This window comes from Miniopterus natalensis, chromosome 1 (genome assembly GCF_054644295.1).
Source record: "Miniopterus natalensis isolate mMinNat1 chromosome 1, mMinNat1.hap1, whole genome shotgun sequence".
Taxonomy (NCBI): Eukaryota; Metazoa; Chordata; class Mammalia; order Chiroptera; family Miniopteridae; genus Miniopterus; species Miniopterus natalensis.
Genome location: NC_142081.1, coordinates 175,182,686 through 175,205,396, shown reverse-complemented (window position 1 = coordinate 175,205,396; position 22,711 = coordinate 175,182,686). Strand labels below are relative to the sequence as shown.

The 22,711-nt window shown below is 40.3% G+C and overlaps 1 protein-coding gene and 1 pseudogene across 2 annotated transcripts in view; one reads left to right on the top strand and one right to left on the bottom strand.

Annotated features, from left to right (window-relative positions):
• The window catches only part of LOC148094505 (large ribosomal subunit protein eL31 pseudogene), a 39,951-nt pseudogene extending 35,414 nt beyond the window's left edge, over positions 1 to 4,537 (bottom strand).
• GABRB1 (gamma-aminobutyric acid type A receptor subunit beta1) overlaps positions 1 to 22,711 on the top strand; it is a 292,998-nt gene that overhangs the window by 255,309 nt on the left and 14,978 nt on the right. For both annotated transcript variants that reach the window (XM_087816835.1, XM_087816833.1), the window contains exons 6-7: positions 20,643 to 20,780; positions 20,887 to 21,039. In XM_087816835.1, coding sequence (XP_087672961.1) covers positions 20,643 to 20,780; positions 20,887 to 21,039 — 291 coding nt within the window. The remainder of the gene's footprint in view (positions 1 to 20,642; positions 20,781 to 20,886; positions 21,040 to 22,711) is intronic.

Below are 22,711 nucleotides of genomic sequence, written 5' to 3'. Positions count from 1 at the left end.
TCTTTAAATAGTTTGCTCTGTGTCTCCCCCAAAGAGGTGAAGAGAGAGCCGTAACCTTCGCTTGCTGACGACTCGCGCCCTGACAATTATCTCAAGCGGTCCTTTCCTCCTGTACTGTCTCTGTCTCCACGCCCTCTTTCCTCTCTTCTTTCTCCCATTCTTCTTATTTGGGCTGGTGTGGGAGTGGTGACAGAAATGACAATGTCTGCTGTACACTTAGGAAGAGACTTGTAGTCCCACCTGTTTGTAGTTATCTTCAGAATGTGAGGTACTTTGTACCTCTTTTGCCCAGTTTTTTTATTCCATCGCCAATTGGGGGATGAAGGGAAAGTCACACTTGCCTGAGTTTCACCCCCACAGCAGCATTCCAGACTGGGCACATTAATCACTCGGCACATCACAGACGCAGCGACTGAGCAGCACAGCCGTCCACACACAAAGGCCACAGTCTTAAGAGACAGACCCTGGGTTCAAGATCCAGCTCTGCCTCTTGACAATGTGTGGTTTTAAGGCAGATTGCTCAATTAAGGCTCAAGTTCCTCATCTCTACGATAAGGACAATATCAACCTTGTGGAGTCTTGAGCTGTGACTTATAAACGTGCTCATTAAGACACATTATTTAACATTTCCATCAGATTCAAAAGGAGCAGTGTGAAAACAATGTGCAGGACACTAGGTAAGTAAGGATTGGTGTCCGACATCAAGGAGTTTGCCATCTAATATAGAATCAGACACATAAAGACATGATTACAATAAAATGTGGCAAGCGCAGGGAAGGATGCACCCAAAGTGCTTGTTAGGTCAGGCTGAACTAAGGGAACTGTGAGGCAAGATGTCTCTGAAGATCTCCGTTTTAATTACCTCCTGTTCATTCTGTTGGCAAGAGAAGGGTTCCTGTCCTAGGGTGGCTGAGCCCACGATACCTGACAGTAGGTGGAAGACATCAGCAGCAGTTTATTAGTCATATAGGTGCCATGCAAGGTCATATGAAGGTTATACGCAGGAACATAGTGGACAATCGGGGGCTGGGAGGTAAGCTTTTTAGTATCAAGAGGGTGAGGTGCCCCCTGGTTTCCACAGGGAGGAGGTGTAGGGGGTGTGATTGTCTTGTTTGAGTAACTCCACAGGCTGGCAGAGAACTGAAACCCATTATTCAGGGATAAGCAGGGCCGGTGCCTGGTCCCCATGATAAGGAGGGTCATTTGTCTAGGGCACCATATCCACAGGAACAGATCAAGGCCCTCCTGATTTCAACAGACATCAAGGCAGCACATAACATTAAGCCTGAATTTTAGGTCTTACACCAAAGCCTCCTGCAGCAAACATCATCCGAACTTGGTCTAGCAGACTGACCGTAACTTATATGCGTGACTGCCATGGGTTTGAAGTCATAGCATTCCAGTTGAAATAAACAGCATTGCTGAAAGCAGATTTCTCCCATGCATAGTGTATGCAAGATCTTTAGGCATTTAATGTTGCTGAAGCATAAACTGTGAAGTAGAAGGTATAGGAAAAGAAGCTGGAGGGATAGACAGAGGGTGATCATAAAGGGCCTTGGGGACAGGAAAAGAGACAATATTCTGATATTCTGATACTAAAAGATATTCTTCTAAAAATGGTTAGGGGTCCAGTAATCAGGGAAAAACAATTTAAAACATGTTATACTAATTTTTTACCACATGATATTATAATATTTTACTGATGTGTATTTGTAAGACTCTGTACATTATTCATTCAACCTTTTTGAACCCAAGGACATTAGTCTTTTAGGGTGTGTTTTTCTTTTCTCCAGAACACCAATTAACTGTTCCAGGGAATGAATTTTAAAAATTACTGTTATAAGTAATGAGAGATCATTAAAAGATTCAAGCTGGGAGTGACATTATCATATTTGTATTTTAAATTAAACACTCTGGTAGATATGTAGAAGATAAATTTGAAAGGCTAAAATATTGAGTATTTAGTGAACCCAGCCAGGAGGCTGTGGAAGCAATCCAGAAAAGCAAATATGACTAGAAATAAGATAACAGACACAGGAAAAAGAAAAATTTGAAAAAAGCTTCTACGTATTAGATGAGGTAAATACATCAGTGGGACAGCTAAGTCATGCTACAGTCAGAAATGCACCAAAATCTCAAGGGCTTACCACAGCAAAAGTTTCTACCCTGTTTACACTAAACGTCTATCATATGTTGATTTGTGGGAAGGGGGGAGTGGTTCTACTCCACAGAATCACCCAGATGATGAAGATTCTGTTATCTTATAGTAGCACCATCTAAAAAAGAGATCTTCTTGTGCCATTACAAAAAGAGAAAAGAACATGGAGATTTAGACAGTAGCTTTGGTCTGAAGTAACACCTGTCACTTTTGGTTACAGCCCACTGACCAGAATTAGTCACAAGGCCCTGGCTCATTGCAAGGGGTCTTGGAAATATGGCCTTCCATGTGCCTGGGAATGGGAGGAAGACCAAATATTGGTAACACCCTACACCACAAGTGAAGAAGAAGAGAAAGTTGAGAATGTTTCCCACCAGTGACTATGTGAATGATGGTACCAGGTACTGGGAGGGTGATGGTACCAGAAGAGGGACAAAATGTTTGGGAGATGAGATGACTCTCGTTTTTGAGCATCTTGAGTTCTATGTGCCGAAAGAATGGAATTTTCATTTGAGAATGACTGGTAGATTTGTTGGAAATTTAATATCTAACTCTTAAAAGAGAATGACATCCTGGGACTAAGATTTAGGAGTCATCATCAATCCGTAAAACCACTAGTGGAACTGCTTTCCAAGAAGTTCCTTAGGTAATGAGAACCTAAGGGGGGTTTCCTTCCAATTATATTTCAATTCTATTGAAAGAAAACCCCAAGAAGAGGACAGGAGAGTACTCAGAAATGTCATTTCAAAAAAAAAGTGAGGTCAGGGTTTCTAAGAAAAAGTAATCAGCAACAGCAAACACAACTAATAAGTCAGGTAATACAGAGGCTCAAAGGGGCCCAGTTGACTTGGCAGTTAGGAATTCATTAATTTTACATATAAGTGAGATTTTGCAGTATTTTTCTTTGACTTATTTCATTTAGCACAATGTCCTCCAGGTTCATTCATGCAGTCACAAATGGTAGATTCCCTTATTTTTAAAAGCTGAAAAATATTCCATTGTACATATGCTACATTTAGCCATTTAATCGCTGACAAACCTGTAGATTGTTTCCATATCTTGGCTGTTGTGGATAGTGCTGCAGTGAGCATGGGAGTGCCAATATCTCTTCAAGATCATGATTTCATTTTCGTTGACTATATGCCCAGAAATGAGATTGCTGGATCATAAGGTATTTCTCTTTTTTAATTTTTTGAAGAATCTTCGTAATGGCTGTGCTAACATGCATTCCCACCAACAGTGTACAAGGGTTTCTTTTTTTCCACGTTCTCACCAACAGTTATCTTTTGACTTATTGATAACAGCCATTTTAACAGGTATGAGGTGATAGCTCCTTGTGGTTTTGATTTGCATTTCCCTGATGATTAGTGATGTTGTGCACATCTTCATATGCCTGTTGGCCATTTGTATGTCTTCTTTGGAAAAATGTGTACGTATTCAGGTCCTTTGCTCATTTTAATTGGCTTATTTGGCTTTTTGCTATAGAATTGTATATGTTCCTTGTATATTTTGGATATTAACCCCTCATTAGATAAATGGTTTGCAAATATTTTCTCCCATCTCATAGGTTGCCTTTTCACTGTCTATTGTTTGATTGTTTCCTTTGCTGGGTATTGGAAATATTTCCTAGTCTTGCCAGTTTAAAACTGCACTGGGAATATATTTTCATTCTTGGTTGAATTACAAAAAAGAAGAAGCTATTGCAGAAAAAAGTTGATGAAAAGAGTAGACACAAGCTAGGCCGACATGATTTGACCAGTGAGAGGGCAGTGACGAAATGCAAGAGGCAAAGAAAGTGAAGGTTTATTCCTCAACCCCATGAATCATTCGTTCACTTGGCCAATATTAGAGCGTAAACAAGGCTCATGGGCTTTCTTCTCTTGAGATTTTGTTTTAGTGATGAGTGTTACATTTCCTCTTTGCTGTTCCTGTAACATTTTGTACATTCCTTTATTTTAGCACTTTTAACATCATATTGTATTCATTTATTTCTCATATCTCTCTTAAGACAATGAGCTCTTTTGGGATAAAGATGGGGAAAGATTTTATTGATCTGTTTATACCAAAAGCTCATCACAAGGCCTGGGCATAGTAAGCATGCAATAAATTTTTTAAAAATTTAGCTTTATTGTTGAAAGTATTACAAATGTCCCCTTTTGTTCCTCCATTGAACCCCTCCACCCCACATACCTCCCCATCCCCCCAGGCCTTCTCCACATTATTGTCTAGGTCCAGTAAAAAATTAAATTATTTAATCGTCTCAACTCTGTGAGGTAGTTATGAGGCTGTTGAGACTCAGTGTGGCTACAACTTACCAAAGTTCACCAGCTGTAGGTGGCAGAGCTGAGACCAGAATCCAGGCTTTCGATCCATACCCATTTCTCTTCATCCCACAGGAACTACTTTGACATCTGTTCTCCTGGGGTGATGGATTCAAAATTACTTATTCATTGCTTTTCAAATATCTCACTCTATTCAAGATTAGCATTGCAATCTGAGCTGTGGATAGCACAAAAGATCAAAAAACCCAGTCTGCAGATTCCCACAGTGCCCAAACCCATAGTCGTGACTGGGCTGAGCTTCTGCATACTCTACTGCATTAAAATTAACCATATGAAATTGCTGTGTTATGTCCAAAAAAGGTCAAATATCAGCATTTTCATATGATTCAACCTAACAGGATATAGAGTAGTTCTTTCTACAGTATGAGCCTAAAAGTATGAACTAGTGATATAAATTAATTAGTGTGAACTAAGTAGTGTTGTGGGAAAGAAAGATTTTGGAAACGGACTAATAAGGTTTTTAACCATGTTACTTAAACTTTCTAAACCTAGTTTCTTAATCATTATAATGGAAATAATAATTTCTTCCAAAATGGCTGTTGTAAGATTGAATGATGTAGTCACATGTATAAAATATCTATCTCTAGATCTGACCCATAAGTGGCATTAAATCAATAGCAGCTATAATTATGATCACAAGGGGACATGGATGCTTTCAATATAAGGTGTTTATTTAATCACTGATATTTATTTCCAGGGTTTATTCTGGAGCAGAATTTCTAACTTGCTAAACATGTGTTTTATATTATTACTTTGGAACTTCTTGTAATAATGCATATTACTTGCCTCAGAATTAAAAGATCCACTATATGGAGCATGTAACAAACAGTTACCTGCCAAGTAATACATTTTAGTAAAACGTAATCTTCACCAGGAAAGCACTAGCCAAGCAGTAGGGTTTCAAGAAAAAATATGTATATGAAATTTCTCAAAGAATTCTCAGGAGCATTGACTGCTCTAAGCTCTAGGAAAGTAACGTAGCCAAAATCTTCCTTTTGAAATGAAAATTAATAACAAGACATGGCTGCTCCAAGAGCAATCTAGATAAGTGGCCAGCATTATCTTCACTCCCAAGTTCTTTGGTCAGCAGTATGTGGACAAAACCGAATAGTTTCTGAAAATAATAACAGTATTATTTTATTTTAAAATTTATGTTTTAGTAACATGAACTTCTGGAAATTGAGCACTCATCTATATAATTGAGAAAGATGAAAATGGAGATTCTTTGGGAGAGAAAAAGTAGTTCAATCTACTCCTAAATCCCCAACCATGTTGCTTCATGGTAATCTAACTGTATGCCTTCTTGATAGAATTCTAATATGGTCCTTGGATATTCTATGGAAATTGGATAGACTAGACTTTATGATCTCTGTACATTTTTTCTCATAGATACAGCTACAATGAGTAAGAGTGTCAGTCCACAAACTAAAATGTGTCAAAATGCGTTCTTTGTCTTCTACAATTTAATTTTAGAGTATATGGCTCAATCTAATAATGTCCAATATTCTCTTAAATTCAGCAATGAATTTCTCAGATGCTTCAGGTATAAACCTGTGCAGTAACACCTGGTTGTTTTCATCTTCCTTCTCTTCCCACTGGCATTGACAGTGACTCAGAGGGCACCAGGGTAAATGCTACTAGGAAGACAGAGGAGATGTGCTTTAGTCAATTCGTACTTCAGCTGTGACACCCATCCCCCTGTGGTTGATTCTAAGCTCTGGAACTCTTACAGACACATCCTTCCTGCAGGGTGACGGGGGTGTCTGTTTCTCATGCTCAGTCTGTTGGGTCTGGGCCTCTGAATGACCTCAAGTTACCTCACAGGTAACTTGTTCTGTTTGGGACTCAGCAGAGGTGAAACCGGGTCTTGCTGTGATGGTGACTGGACATCCTGTGGGTGCTGACTCAGCTTCCACTCAACTCTCTAGCACTATTCATGTGTCCAAGACTTAACTGGGCCTTTCTCTGATCCCTGTGCCTGCTGCATCCTTCCAATGAGGTAACCCTGAGATCTTAGAGGACCACGAGTTCCCTCCCACTGCAAGTCCACAGCCAGAGACCCTCTGAAATCCTCCCTCACTATTATAATGGCACAAGAAACTCAGACAGAGTGGTCTCTGGCACTTTGCAGCCTTAACAGACCATACTGCCTACCTCCCAAATGGTGGACTAGAAAGCCTTCTTACACCTTGCTTGCCTTCAGCATAAAGCCCAGGCTCTGCTCATATCCACAACTTTAAGAGGCCATCTAGCATTATACTGCCCCAGAGCCCAGCTTGAAGGGGCAGACACAGGGCTTCCCAAGTTCACATCTGACTTTTTCCTTTCTGCTTCTCTCTCCCCTCTTCCCTTCCTGAAGTGTCTTTAACTAGTGTGTTATGGGAGTTTAGAGTGAAGAGAATTCTTCAGAAAGTTTGCATGTGTAGACGTCCTTCTATCTGAGTTTCAGACTGGCATCTCTTAAACCAAAGAGCCAAGAATTTGCCATGCTTATTATTTAGGGTCCCCAAGGACACTTTCTCCTCTACTCACCCCCACTAGTGTGTGACCATAGTCTTATTACCTAGGCCAGAGGTGGGGAGGAGGCCCTTAGGTTGTAAGTGGAGAAATTCCATTTGCCATTTGATTGCAGAACATTTTGTATATTTCTTTCCCCAAAGCACTGTCTAGTTAGAATGAGACCTAGGGATTATTATGAACTGCTGGTTACATCACACATACAAATGGTTTTAATATGAACCCTTCTCCCGGCCGCAGCGTTCTCTAGCTGTGGGCCGGGTTTTGTCACCCTCAGCACTATTGACATATTGGGCTGGATAATTCTTGTAGAATGCTGTCCTGAAAACTGTAGGATGTTCAGCATTGTCCTGGCCTCTACCCACTAGATACTAAGCAGCACCCACCCCCAAGTCGTGACAAGGAAAAATGGCTCCCAGTGTTTCCAAATGTCCCTGCCTGGGGGACCCCCCCATGGAGACCCACTGCTGCAGAGCCACCCTGGAGCAGCCTGTGATGCCTGCGGCCCGCTTCTCAGTATTCCCAGGTAAAGCGCTTGGAAGGAGCGCTGTGCAGCTGCAGCCCCACCCCGCGAGCTTTTTACCCTTCCTGGGAGTCGGGGAGCAGGGCATTCGCCCCGTGTCCACAGACGGAGACTTCGGAGCAGCCAGCTTCCCAGTCAGGTCATGGGAGTCTGTGCTTTCAGTTCCCCTCTGGAAAATGAGAACGGCCACCCCCGTGTCCCTTCCTGCCCGAGATGGGGCGAGGACTACAGGGAGCCGCCCGTCGCACACTGTCCCCAGGCCCCTGCACCAGGCTTCCCATCCAGGGCGTGGGAAAGCAAGCCTTCCGCGTGAATGCAGTGGGAGCAAGCACAGGCCTCATCGATGGAACCGCCGGATTGCACGGAGTGAAAAATCAATTCCAGCAAAACCAGGAATAATCGAATAGGTGTCTTTTCCCATCAGGCCCAGACACAATGCAATTTTTAAAGCAGATATTAATGTGCCCAACATGCCTACCACAGTAACCTCTGTGACACCAATCTAGCACTTGGGAATGACTGCAGATAAGCTGTAGATACAAACAGCTGAACCGCCGGCTCTGTTACACTTTATTCACAGGAATTTCAAAGGCCAAGGAATTACAGAAGCACGTGGTTTCAGCCCTGGCTGGGTGGCTCAGTTAGTTGGAGCATCGTCCATAGAGTTTCGGGTTTGATTTCTGGTCAGGGCACATACCTAGGTTTTGGGTTCGATCCCGGGTCAGTGTGCATCCGGGAGACAACTGATGGGTGTTTCTCTCTCTCACATCTATGTTTCTCTCTCTCTTTCTCTCTCTCTCTCCCCGCCGCGTACAAAAAAAGTCCATGATTTAAAAAGCAACAACAACAACACATATCCTCAGGTGAGGATTTTTTAAAAAGCACACAGCTTTGTGTTTGCTAGGGCTACCCAACCTGATCCTAGATGGAATCCAAAAAAATATGGGATATTTTAAGATGGATGAGAATTGCCAGAAATATCTATTTTGGCAAATGAAATACACCTTTTTAAAAGATGAGAGCTTACTACTATATGATTATCATAGGTTGTATGCAATACATCTGTGAAAATCCAGGGCAGGGACTATGTAACTCCGTATCCACAAATGGGGAAGGCGTCAATCAAGTTTAGAAATTGAATTGAATTGAATGGGTCTCAATAAATGTAATCTAAGTGTGAGTGAGTAGGGATCTGAAACTAAAAAACATATATTATACCTAAAAGAAATCAGAAACTAGACAAATAAATTAGAAAAATTTGAAAATAAACCCTGATCTGATAGAATGGTAATTTTTAATTTAGTGTATTTTATTGCAGCCAGCTAGTTGCATAAGCATAATAACTAAGATACAAAGAATGAGTCCATATCACTTGCTGCACATAGATACTTGTTCACTCATCTGCTCAGCTAAAATGGCATAGACTGTCCCTTCCAGACATCAGTGAAAAGATTGTAACTTAAGCATTAAATACAGCAAAACAGGCTATTTTTTATAGTTACTTTAGTAATCAATTAGAGTTGCATGTATTCAAATATAAGTGGATATTTCTAGCTGGAAATCTGAATTTGTGACAAGGTATATTAATCACAGTTGTTCTAGTGTTATTTCACATAAATGAATTTAAAAGTAAAACCTTTTGAGAATCAGTGATCCAAAGCTAAAATCATCACGAAAAATCTAAAACTCCTGCAACTGAAAGGAATAAATTTTCAGACAATATCCCTTTGCCTGTGAATCTGGAAGGTCTTGAGTGCCCTCTACAGGTTATTTAAATAATTTTCACAGATTTAAAGTTTACTCTCCCAAAATATATTGGGGCAATTTTAGAACATAAAAATAAGTTATTGGGATTTTATTTTTTTAAGATTTTGAAATAAAAAATATCTATAATTCTAACATTTGGAGATAACCACTATTAACTATTTCATATATATTCTTGGTTAATATATATATGCACATACATTTTTTAAGATTTTTTTTTCTTAAAACATACTGTAAACATTTTACTATGACTTTTTTTTAACAAAAAAAAATTTAATGCAGTACCTCAAAATGTGTTCTATTGACCAATCATCATTTCTTATCATCAGAATTTCTCAGTGAAAAGTGACCCTCTGAAAAAGGGGAGAGGGGAAGAGGAAGAATTTTTTTAAAATAAAATAAAACTCAGTAACCACTAAGGAATGGATCCCACAGGAAGGAAATCAATAATCTATGGATGCAGCTTGATTTCTCTAAACATAAGTCAAGCCAGACTTCACCTTTTTATTTGATAGGATTGCAAATAAAAATATCATAAAGATGTTATGAATAATTTTTTTATAGTTCAGATATAAAGTGGTCATTAAAATTAAATTATATAACTGGTGTTAGCGTCTAAACTATTAATCTAGGGTTTCAGGCCAACAATAATATTGCCAGAGCAGTAAGGTTAAGGTAAAACTGCATTTGAACTGTGTAATTGCCTATGTTTCCACCATACTTGTTCATGATCTTATTTATCCTCTGACATAGTTTACACTTTAGAAAATGAAGCCACATGTGGCATATCAGTTGCTTGTCAAATCAGAGGTGACTCCTTTCTCTAGACCAGGCTTGATTTTGTTTTATATTCTTTTAGATAAAACAATGGTGCACGTCCTTAAGGATGTCAAATAGGTCAGGCATCCTTAAGTAATCTACAATCTTAAAGCAGATTTTAAAACAACCTTAAATGACTGTCTGATTTGGACACACTGTATTGGATACCCTGCTTACAGAGTAAATTCTTTCTTACGCGTTCAAGTGAATGTGGTCATTCCACACCTTAGAGGAAACACGTGTGAAGGCCTTTGCCCACAACCAAACAACTATTTCAGAGTGGAGAGGGGTTTGATCTGCCTTTTATCTGATGGCGAGATGACGTCAATCACAATAGCTCCAAGGCCTCATTTGAGCGAGTTGAACAAGCAAGGCCCTCTCCACTCCATGATGACAGTATTAAGCAAAAGGCTGTCTCAAGTTTTGAACAGAGATTCTTACTTAACTTTGTGAGGAGTACAGGGTTCATTTGGTTTCAGTAGTGTAAAGTTCACCTTTTTGAGAAAGTTGCGCCCAGATCTTGGCAGAACTTCAGAACAAGATTTAACAGTCATAGTTTATTTCCATCTTTTGCCCAAATTATGTTTCTAAAGGAGGGAGGGTGCAAGGAGTTCAGATGGTCATTAAATGTATAGATAGTGCAATAGGGTTTCAAGACTATAAAAGAAAATCTGACCATAAGTATCCCAGAAAAATCTACTCCATGATTGTTAATTTAAGTTAGAAAGAAATGGATAAGGATTGTTTTCTGAGACATAAAATATTCTCTCCTTGACTTTTAAGACAAATAAGATGTACATGGCTAATGGCAGTTTGTTTTGAGAAAATTTTATTGGTAACAACCATATAAGACAAACATTCAATAATAAGATTTTAGCATTTCCAGGTGTGATTATCATTTACTCCACCACTGATTTGGGCCATAGAAAAGCACTGATTCTTTTTATCTGTGACCAATAATTTTCCTAAAACATTTGCACCTGCATAAATTAATGCACTATAGCTCCATTAACATTGATTAAAGGAAGTTAGACATTGTAAAGGGAAGGTTAGAATCATGAGCCTATACACTTAAATTAGTACACCAAATGGCTACTAGTGTTGATGGAATGGAATGCACCATCCCATTATTCCAGAGGTAAGAAAGTTAAATTCTAAGAAACTTAGGCTGATGAAATTGAGTCTGGGCAAGATTCTAGCCCTGGATTCCACAGAAGGGGAATCAATAATCTACGGAAGTAGCCTGATTTCTCTAAACACAAGTCAAGCCAGACCTCACTTTCTTACTTGATAGGATTGCAACATCAGTGACTCAGGAAAATGTGATAAATACAGAGATACAGACTCGAGGCTAAAGCAGTTAGGCAAATATTAAATAGATAAATGACGGCGCCGTCCTGCAAAATGCTGATTAGATGTTTGATATCAACCTACAGGGATATTGCCAAGAGGGTGTTACAGGGCTCTGTCTTTGCCTCTGCCATTCCACATTTGTCTCAATCAAGAAAATAATGATAAAAGGCATGTTTGTCAAATTTGGAGATAACATGAAACTAAGAGAGTGAGCAAATAAGGATTAAAAAAAAACCAAAAAAACAGGCTAGAACACTGAGTCAAATTGAATTAGATAAAATGTAATGGGGACAATATTACATATATTTGAGTCCAAAGGAAAAAAATAAGAATGTGACTGTCAAAAGCTAATTTGAATGTGTGCTACTTTAATAGAAAACTGGTGACTAGAATAAAAAAGTCCTGATCTTTGCTAGCCACCCACACCAAGAACATAATGAGTGGAACAGGCATAGCATAAAGCATATAAAAATCGTATCAGCATGGGGCCAGAAAAATGATAGAGAAGGTCAGAATGGGATCAGACAGAGGCCCAGAGAGGGCACCTGGACAACCCAAGGAGATAGCTATTACATGCAGTCCAACCTGGCAGGCAATTTGATCTTGAAAAATTTCAAGCGGCTGGCTAATTTAGAAGTCAAGATGGGCCTCAGTTGGGGTCAAGGGATCCGTCTAAGACAGTAGGATTCCTACCAGAGGGAAACTTACGAGGAGCTAGATATATTCCAAACACAGAAAGCTTGGAAGGAGACCTTAGATGGTGCGCTAGAGCCCTGTTGGTATCTGGGGCTCAGTCAGCCAAATCATTTTGCCGTTAAGCGCTACAGGCAGAATGTCTACATGCTATGAGTTTCCCAAGGGTCTTAAATAAATTGTTGGCTCCAAAATACATAAATAAAACTCAACGTTAAAACTAATATAACATTATGGTATCAAGTCAGCTCCAATCTAATACTTTTATAGTGACAAGTAAATAATATTTAACATGGGCTGTGAATGCATTTTAATGTATTTAATATACTGTGCAAAAGTGTATCCAAAAGCAAAAGTGCCCGGGGTCTAAAAGTCCTTAAATGGGGATGGTCTGGTATAGTCAAGGATTAGTGGACCAGGCCATGTTAAGCAATCAGATATGAAGGAGCAGACTCTAGAAAAGTCATTCTGAGAATTTACATATTGGCCACACATAGGGGATGCCAAGGCTTGACTGGAATGGGGAAAATCTGAGAATCCTGACTTAGTTCCTGGTGCATAAGGTCCTAGGCCTGGCTGGAAATAAGGGGGACCCTTAAGGATCCAGGAAACATGTTTGGACTCTAAGATTCCAAATTTGAAGGACATGATGGAATTCCAAATCCGTTGCTGCTTAATTCCTAAATTGGTCAGGAGTGGCTCAATGACCAGAGCAGGAGTAACTTTGGGAGTGAGTCAGGACAGGGAAAGGAGCCAGATAACTCAGCGGGAGATGAGCCAGGTAGACATGGCGGCTTCTCAGCTTGAGACTCCACACTTCAAGGGGCAGAAAAGTAAACTGGGAACTACCAAGCAGAGAAAAGCTTCATAGACTGCGGATGTCCTGGGAAAGACCAGAGCCTGAAGAAGGGAAAAATGGAAGGGATCATGAGAGGTGTCCTCAAAAATGGGAGGTGCTATTTGTCGTGTAGAAAAGATACTGGTTTTGTCCTCTGCTAACACGAATGGTGAATGCTGTCCCAGAAGATGAACTTTTACTTATTATAAGGACATGCTTTCTGATGATTACCTAAAATCCTAATTAACTATTGAGTTGACTAAGAAAATAGTGAGATGGCCATCTCTAAAGATTGAGATGAGGCTACAGCTGCCACAAAGGGAAATACATTTTACTTAGGCTCACTCATGGATTAAAAGCTTAAATTTCTACATTATCTAAAACACAACTAAGTACATATGGGGGGTTGTCAGGTAAAAGCCAAAAAGTAAGTGAATCATTGCATAGATTTGTACTTAAGGGTTTTTGATGCTGTCAAAATGCTTTAAAAATCTGGCTTCCATGGTTTGCTTGCTGCTTCTTAGAATATCATGGAGATACAGATATGAATGAGAAAGGAATCTCAAATAACCTTTAGAATAAATGTCATTACAGATATGGAGCCACTGGAAGGATTAGATCCAGTTGGCTTTCTTATCCACAGCTGAGATGCACAATTACAAATGTCTAATAACCTTGTCATGGAAGGGATCTACACAGCTACAGGAGCAGAGATAGTGATAAATTTCTAATATTTCTGCCTTCATGTGGGAGGAGTAGGAGGAAATGGGGAGTGGCAGACAACTGAGGTTATTTCAATGGGTCATTTTCTAACCACAGCTGAAATGCTGATCACGGAAGGAGACTTGACTTGGGGTGGTGAACACACAATACAGTATACAGGTAATGCATTACAGAATTGTATACCTGAAATATAGTTTTATTAACCAATTTTATTAACCAGTGTCACCCCAATAAATTCGATTTAAAAAGAAAGAAAAAACAAAAACAGAAATGCTGATCATGAGTGTGACTTCAATTAGGTGCTAGTAATGACTGATGTATTCAGGAAGGGAACACGTTGGCTCCTATAACTGCCCATCCATTCTCCACTCTGCATTTCTTGTTTGCCAACAGCTAAAGGAGAGGGGGAAATCTCTGTTCTCCAATGTTTGAACAAAAGTCCTGGATTTCTCTAGGACTGGACCAACGTGGGTGACATGCCTATTTATAAGCAATTAATTTGGCTTATAGGGGGACTGCTATAAACTAATTGTCTTAGACCTGGCTGTTGCCTAACCCTGAGCCAGTCACCATAGCAAAACACCACAGAGGTGATATTTTAATGACTGGCCTAAGCCAATCAAGCCCCACACATAAATTTGAGATGAGGCTACAGTGGCTCCACAAAGGGAAATACATTTTACTTAGGCTCACTCATGGATTAAAAGCTTAAATTTCTACATTATCTAAAAGCCAGCTAAGTACAATTTTAGACCATCCTCCTAGCTCTATTAAGCACAGCGGGGAGTAATTTTTATTCCCAGATTAGAAAATGCATCCTAAATAGAGTGTTTTAAAGAGCAAAGAGGAACAATAATATCCAGATACTTCTGCATTTGTACTAGCTCCATGCATCTTTATCTACTGACATCAACTTAATTTTATCTGTACTTTCTGCACCACTAAGAAGTCCCCAGGGACTGAGAGGAAAATTTGAGAGCTTCTATGTAGTTATTGTTGCTAGGAAACAGCATCCTTGGTATCCAAGTGTTCTGGCTTTGAGACACTGTGTGAAGTCACTGGTTCATAAAGGAAAACCTTTGGTAAATAGGTTGTTTAGGTGAGAGTAAATTGATGTTCTCTCTCTGTAGCAAATGTTCTTGTGTAACCTTTGAATAATAGTGTATTTCTAGGCCTTTATTCTTCCCTTAGAATCCAGCTGCCATTATTGCTCCCATGAGAACTCAAACTTCTGCCTGAAATGAAGTGAGCATTCTTTTTCCCCCCAAATCATCCATAATTATCTCAGTGCCTTGAACACCAAGCCTAACAGGTTTTAGTTAAACAAAGTGCAAGTGAGCTCAGAAATCTAGACCCAGACCACTCACTATACAAACTGCTGGATACTATTAAAATCTGCATTGATTGATAGCCAAATTCAGCTTTTTGATTGTCCATGGCTTGAGGTGCTGAGCCACCCTTCACAGGTGGGAGACATTGAGGAGTGCTGTTGTGACTCACCCACTGCATTTGCCCCTCTGACCCCCAAACTGCAAACCATCTCTGGACTCTCAACCCTCATTATTGCTTATATGTTTCTCCTCTAGGATTTTATAACTCAAAAACCAGCTTGACGTGTAATTTGTCACCTAGTTACTCAGCCTAAAGTTAACAAGCAGCTTTTTCCATTTCCTTGGTGCCCAGATCCACCTATAAGCCCTCTGTGAACAAAATCATCTTTATCAAGGAATAAATCTAGCTCATGAATGCTACCAAATAAATTACCTATATCAGGTTACTGGTTTGGGACCAAAAAATTTGGAATTCCAAGCAGCAAACAGTCTTCATGAATTCATTGATTCAAACACATGTATGGGATACTTAAAATAGACAGAATCTGTCTTAGGCATGAGGAATTTTTTTAATAAATGAATGACCTTGCTTTCATAAGTTTATAATATAATATAACATAGTATAATAATAATATACAATGGAGATGACAAAGGCAGAGGTAAACTCAAAGTTCCGTACACAGATGAAATATTTGCATTATAAAATGTACTGTAAAATTGACAGGATTCCATCAGGAAAACAGAAACCACTCAAGGTTTTCCAAAAGGGAATTTAATCGAGAGAATTGGTTACAAAAAGGGGAATGGCTGGAAAAGCAAAAGGGTGCAGAAGCCAGAAGCTGCCAGCGGCCCTGTGCTGGCGCCACGAGCCTGAAGCTGCTGTGATCCTATGAGATGCTCTGCTGGGTGTCTGTAGACTTGCCTACAGAGTGCTGCCCCTTCTTCAGCTGTGAGAGCCTGGAATCACTCCACTGCCCTGGCACCAATCACAGCAACTGCGACACCACCACACTCCCAGGGCCAGATCCAAGCGCCTTTCCTCCCCCTTCCACCTTCTAGTCTCCAGCCAGTTCCTCCAAAGGGCAGCATCTAACATGAAGCCAGAGAGACAGGGAGCTCAGGACCAGCAGTCCTGAGCAATGTGTAGAAAGCAAGATATGAGGTTCAGAAACATCAAATGAAAAGCTGGCACAAGCCGCAACAGAGGTTTTAATGTAAAGCTCTGGTAATCCCAAACCTGGAGCAAATAACTTCCCTAGAAGAGAGGATGCATCGATCCAGTTTCTGTTGCAGATAACAGGAGACCATTTGGCCAGCTTAAGCAGAAAGAGATTTAATACAGAGAAGTGGTGCTTATGAAATTAAAGGTCTAACATAGTAGGCTCTAGGCTGGGCCACTGGAAATGACTCCCAGACCACAGTGCAGACTGGCCCTCGCAGGGGGCTCATAGCTCCACCACAATCAGGAAGCTGGGGTTCACTTGAGGACCACAAAAGCTAAAACCAGAATTCCAGGTTCCAGAGCCACCTACACTCTATCAGTTGCATCAACAAAATGAGTGCCTCAAACACCACCTCTGACATCACTTAACCTGATCCAGGGAACTTAAATCATTTCCACAACCTTAGTTGCGAGGGAATCTGTAGTTTGTATCTTTCCCAAAGATGAGAGCACATGCTAAAGGAAGCCAATCCACACAGTACCTGCCACAGAAGGAATTTTGTGAGATATATGATATTTTAGATGGCAAATGTCCTCTTGGATAAGAGCCGGGCCAGTTTTATCCACCCTCAGGACTTTTCCACCACCTGACACTTAGTCGGCACTCAGATATCTGTTCGCTGAATGAGTAGAGACATGTACATGGGTGATACCTGGTTGTCAAGTTAAGTTTGGCAACACAAAGCCAGGAGTCTTGGTAATGAGAAGCAAGAATGCAATGTTCTACAAGCTTTATTGGGCACTGACCATATGCTAGGAGCTTGCTACATACGCTGGACGCTGAGGTACAGGCAGGAATGAGGACTGGTCCCTGGCCAAGGAACTCAGAGCCTGGTGGGAGAAGGACAGACAAGGCAAGTGAAATCCCACATGGTTTCGTGCCTTGTTCAAGGCGAGCACATCGTCTAATTGATCAAAGGCGATTGTGGGCAGGAAGCGCTGTGAGTAGTTGCCGTGGGTACCTGTCCACACTTCTTCCTGCACTCAGTCACGGCCACCTCCTCGCTCTGCTCTTCTCAGCTCGGTTTCTCGTTTGCATGCTGAAATCTTTAAGGATGTCACAGTACCTGCATATATTCAACTTTCCCCTGTAAATTGCGGTTTTCTTGCTACAATTAAGTTGCTCATAGAGTCAACTTTATGAAGTAAATCGGTTTCCCTCTGACATCGGCTTCCTTTGTGTTCTTCACCCTGTATATTCATCTCACTGCCAGGCAGGCCTGCTCTAGCCGTCGGGCCAATTCCCCTGCAAAGCCACCTCTAATTCCCTTAGGCCAACACTTTGCTGAGACTGCTGCTGGACCATGAGATCCTGAAAAGCAGGGCTAAGCCTGTTCTTAGGCACTCTATATCCTTAGTGCCTAGAATAGTGCTTGACACACAGTAGGCATTCAAAACATGTGTACTGGGATGTCAGATACATATAGTTTCCATTGATTTACCTTGCCGGTTTAAAGGTGATGGTGTCCTGTGCTTCAGCAGGAGTCCCGATGGATGCCTAGGAAGACAAGAGGCTGAGTCCAGAGTTGTCCATGGCAGCACAGAAGAGTCAGCAGAGCCCACGTCCTAGAGCTCAGGAAGGGGAAGTGAGCGAGCAGGTGCCTCTGCTGGGCAGCACATGGGCCCTGTGTTCTATCAGCCCTGTTTTTACTGCCTACTACAAAGGGGACACCCCAGGCCACCAATGTAATGACAGAGGCATAAAATGTAGGTGAATCCAGCCCCTAATTGAGACAAGGGCAAAGGTTGGCATTTAGGCTTTGACTTGTAAATAGTGCCTCTCTCCACAGAGAGATACTGGGTTTAAGAACTTTCTCCCTAACAAATATTAACAATTCAAATATTCTATGTTGCCAACTAAAAGAAAATTCACATTCGGTCTAGCTCAGAATAGGACAGCTATTAATTTGTGAAATGTGAGGAGCCTGTCAAGAACCTGCCTGAATGAAAGACCACCCCAGCCCAAATAAAGTGAGCAAAGAGTAAGAGATAGGTGAGTGAAAGACCCACATTCAGATCAAGTAGGGCAAGAGGACAACTTTAAATCTTGGGCATATTGTCTTGGCTCCTTAAAGGATTTTTAAAAAAAATAAATAAATTGTATTTATGTTGATTCCATCTGTCTTTTTGAAAAAGCTTTCTTCTCACGCCATCTTTCTACATGGATGATGTTGGGGCATTTTTCATCCTTTAAAAACGATGCGTAGGAAAAATTGCCCCCAGGCCTGGCATCAGCACTTCTTCTAAAGCAATTGGTTTGTTTCCTTCTCATGGACACTGACTTTTTTAAATGATCTGATTGTGTATTGATAGAAAGACACTTTTATGGCTCTGAAGAGAAAAAGGTCTGAATGATCCTGAAAGCTCATTTTCTTCTTCCTGGCAGAGAGCAGACTCAGTAGATCTGAATTAAGTGGAAAGAAGCACAGGCCGGTCCCAGCTGCTGGGCTCCTAAGGCTATGCCTTTCTGACCAGGCCGCCTCCTCCCCCAGGGCACTCCATTATCACACAGTCACACAATCAGACAAATGTCCATCCGGTTCCATAAAAAGCACAGCATTACAGGCGCAGCTCTGCTGTACTGAAATCTTGCCACAGTGCACTCAGTCCACCTCTGACGAGCCTTAGCTGTAGACTAATGAGAATTTGGGGGAAATTTGCATTGCACTACGTCTCTGCTGGTGTGTTTTTCTCGAATACACTCCATTCTTTTTACTTCCTATGTCACACAGGTGCTGTGTATTTGAAACCTCATTGCTCACATGTAGAAAATACACAGGATTCTAGAATTTTTTTTTACCTTACTTTTATTGTTGACATTATTATAGATGCCCCCCATCGCCCCCCTTTGCCCACCTCCGCCTGCCCCAGCCCCCTCCCCTGGCCTGCCCCACGCTGTTGCCTGTGTCCATGGGCTATGCATCTAGGTTCTTTGGCTCCTCTCTTCACCTTCTTTTATCCAGTCCCCCCAACCCCCTTCCCTCTGACAGCTGTCAGTCTGTTTCATGTATCCATGCCTCTGATTCTGTTTTTTCGTCAGTTTACTTTGTTCATTAGATTCCACATAGAATTTTCTTGTTTTTAATGTAATGTTTTGATTTGTTAATATATTTCCATGATTCAAGAATTAAAAATATTAAGATATATATATAGTGAAAACTTCCCTCCCATCCCTATGACCCATTAACTTAGACCCCCGAGAGGAAATAATTGTTAGTGTGTTATCTGACTCTCCATAATTTTCTTGTACATACACAGATACATATAAATGTATTCTTGCTTTTCCCATATTTTTCACACACATGTGGGCCTGTTATAAACATTATTGTTCTGAACTTTGTTTTTGTTGTTTTAATTAAAAGTATTTTTGGAGAGTTTTCCATATTATATGTAAGAACATTCTCATTCCTTTTTATGGCTTTAATATTTTTTATTTGAATTTTAGAGAGAGAGAGGAAGAGAGAGAAAGAGAAGCATTGATTTGTTGTTCCACCTACCTGTGCATTCATTGGCTGATGCGCCATAATTTAGTTAACTGTTTCTCTATTGAGGAGCATTTATATTGCTTCAAATATTACCAGGCCCGGCCAAGCATGACTCAGCGGTTGAGTGTTGACCTAGGATCCAGGCGATCGGAGTTCGATTCCCGGTCAGGGCACATGCCCGGGTTGTGGCTCTGTCCCCAGTTGGAGATGTGCAGGCGGCAGCCAGTCAATGACTCTCTCCTCATTGATGTTTCTCTCTCTCTCTCCCTCTCCCTTCTTCTCTCCAAAATCAATAAAGATATATTTAAATATATATATATATTACCAAGAACTCATATAGTTGTTAAAATTTTCACCTCCATATTAGCAATAATAACAGTATATTAATAAAAGCTTGCCTAATTTTTCAAAGAAATCTATTTTTTAATGCCTCAATCATTTAATGGGTATGTGCAAATTTGGCCTTTCATTATACTCCATCCTTCACCCTTTCTGTTTCCCTTTTAACAAATACGCGCTCAATTATTATTATTGCACTGGTTTGTAAATGATGCATAATAAAAACCGACGCCCAGCCAACCCCACCCCCAGTCTAACCAAAGAGTGCTCATTGGTAAATACAAGGAGAACAAACATGCAGCAGTGATATCAGATATCACTGAACGATCACAGAACTTATGTCCACTGAAGCCAGGTGCATCCATCTTCTCAGTGCAGCTCCCAGCAACCCATGAAGTAGCACTCATCATGAGACCTATGTGGGATCCTGGTTTAAAGCACTGTCATCTTACCATCACTTGCTGGGAATTTTCTCTTCAGCTCCCAGCCTTACCAGCTGAACTCTATTTAACTATGCTGTGTTTCTTGGTTTCAGATGGCTATACCACTGATGACATTGAGTTTTACTGGAATGGAGGAGAGGGAGCAGTAACAGGAGTAAATAAAATTGAGCTTCCTCAGTTTTCAATTGTCGACTACAAGATGGTATCCAAGAAGGTGGAGTTCACAACTGGTGAGGATGTTTCCCCCCAAATAAACTAAGGGCCCTGTGAAAGAAAGAAGATGTTTTCAACCAAATGATGATCTGATTTTTTTTCTGATTTTTTTTTTCAACTCAGGTTCATATCCACGACTGTCACTAAGTTTTCGTCTAAAGAGAAACATTGGTTACTTCATTTTGCAGACCTATATGCCTTCCACGCTGATTACGATTCTGTCCTGGGTGTCTTTTTGGATCAACTATGATGCGTCTGCAGCCAGAGTCGCACTAGGTAATGCATGGCCAGCACCGCAGAGAGCTGGTGGGATTTAGCTTCAAACAAATAACCAGCGTTTGGAATTACAGGCAAGGGCCTTCTCTCGTAGCAAGCCAAAGAACGGGATTAACATAAGAGTGCTGGGTAATAAGCATCTATGTGTAAGCACTTACAGAGTGAATGTTTTACAATGTATTATCTTTTCAGCATTTTACCAAAATTAAAAAAAAAAAAGATCTTGGAGGCCATTCAATACTATGTAAGTGCTTCTTAGAGTCTTTTTAAAATTTCTTATTACACTAATTTTTACTAACTGTCTGATGATTTTCTCTTCGGTCCCTGCTTTTTACAGTAGAGAATCTTTACAAGGTATTATTCTCAAATGGATTTGAAGGAAGGTAGACATCATGACTATTAACAAGCTATGTGGAGTGTTGGGAAATACTATCTCTAGAACATTAACTGAAGCTAAATCTTACTGATCTGAGTCTCCCTTAAATGGAGCTGATCACACTTGACAAGTCATCAGCTGTATTAATGATCTGTGATCAGCACAGAGTAAAAATGGTTTCCTTCCTGGAGGAACAAAATTCAAGATTAATCTTGCCATGGTCGAGTAGTTGCTGCAAGCTGGAAGGCTATATTTGAGATTTTAAATTGTTCCTTGGAAAGCTAGAATGTATAAGGTCTGTTTGATGAATCAGAGCGTGTGTGGGTCTGTCTCATTGTTTATCATAGAGCCATTTCAGTTGTCACTTTCTGGGGCTTATACACACACACAGAGACACACACACGCAAGTATAAAATTTCTGGCTAAGCTAACATACACATCTCTTCTCTTGAGATTACTGAACTGGGTAAGATGACCCGCATACCCTCTCCTACCTAGGCTAATTGTCACCTCTACAGCTTATTTCTAATGACTGAGTACCTAAAGCTCACAAAGTCAAGTTAAGTGCTGGCAGTCCCTTATCAACATTTGAACATTCCAAGACCAAAGAAAGTAGACAAATAGTTTATCATAGCATATGTATGTATCTGCATGTTATTTGGATGTGAACATGAAGATGTGTATGCTGTGGTTAAGGAAACTCACTGGGTGATGTCCACAGCAAAGAATAACAACTACCCAGGCTATAAATTGTGGTTCTCCTTGCACTTCCATCCTCAAAGCTAATGCTATTTTTATTAGAGATGTCAGCATGTAAGAATGCTGACTTAACCTGTACTTTGAAATGTAAAACCTGTGATATTTTAATACTTATCTAAGTAAAGAAGACATTCATTTACTAACCTAGATTGCTTAAAAAATTTAAACCAAGGACTAAAAGCAGAAATGCGATTAGTGAACTTGTAAATGAATTGTTTGTTTCAAGCTCATTCGCTAGAATTATACTAGATGAAATTTAAAATTTTATTCCAACATAAGACCATTCATGATGGCATTTCATATTAGTATAGCACAATTGAATTTATCACATATCTAAACCACTTTAATGTTTTTTATGGTAACCTTGACTTCCTGCTTTATCTGTTCTCCTAAAAGTTAGTCAAATCAGGAATCTATCTAGAATAATCTCATTGACAAATGAGTGCTAAACTAGTTTTTCCATTTCCATTTCCTACCATCCAGACACTTTGCCAGTTTTCCTTTGTCTGTAATATTCATTTCACGTTTTCTGCCTTT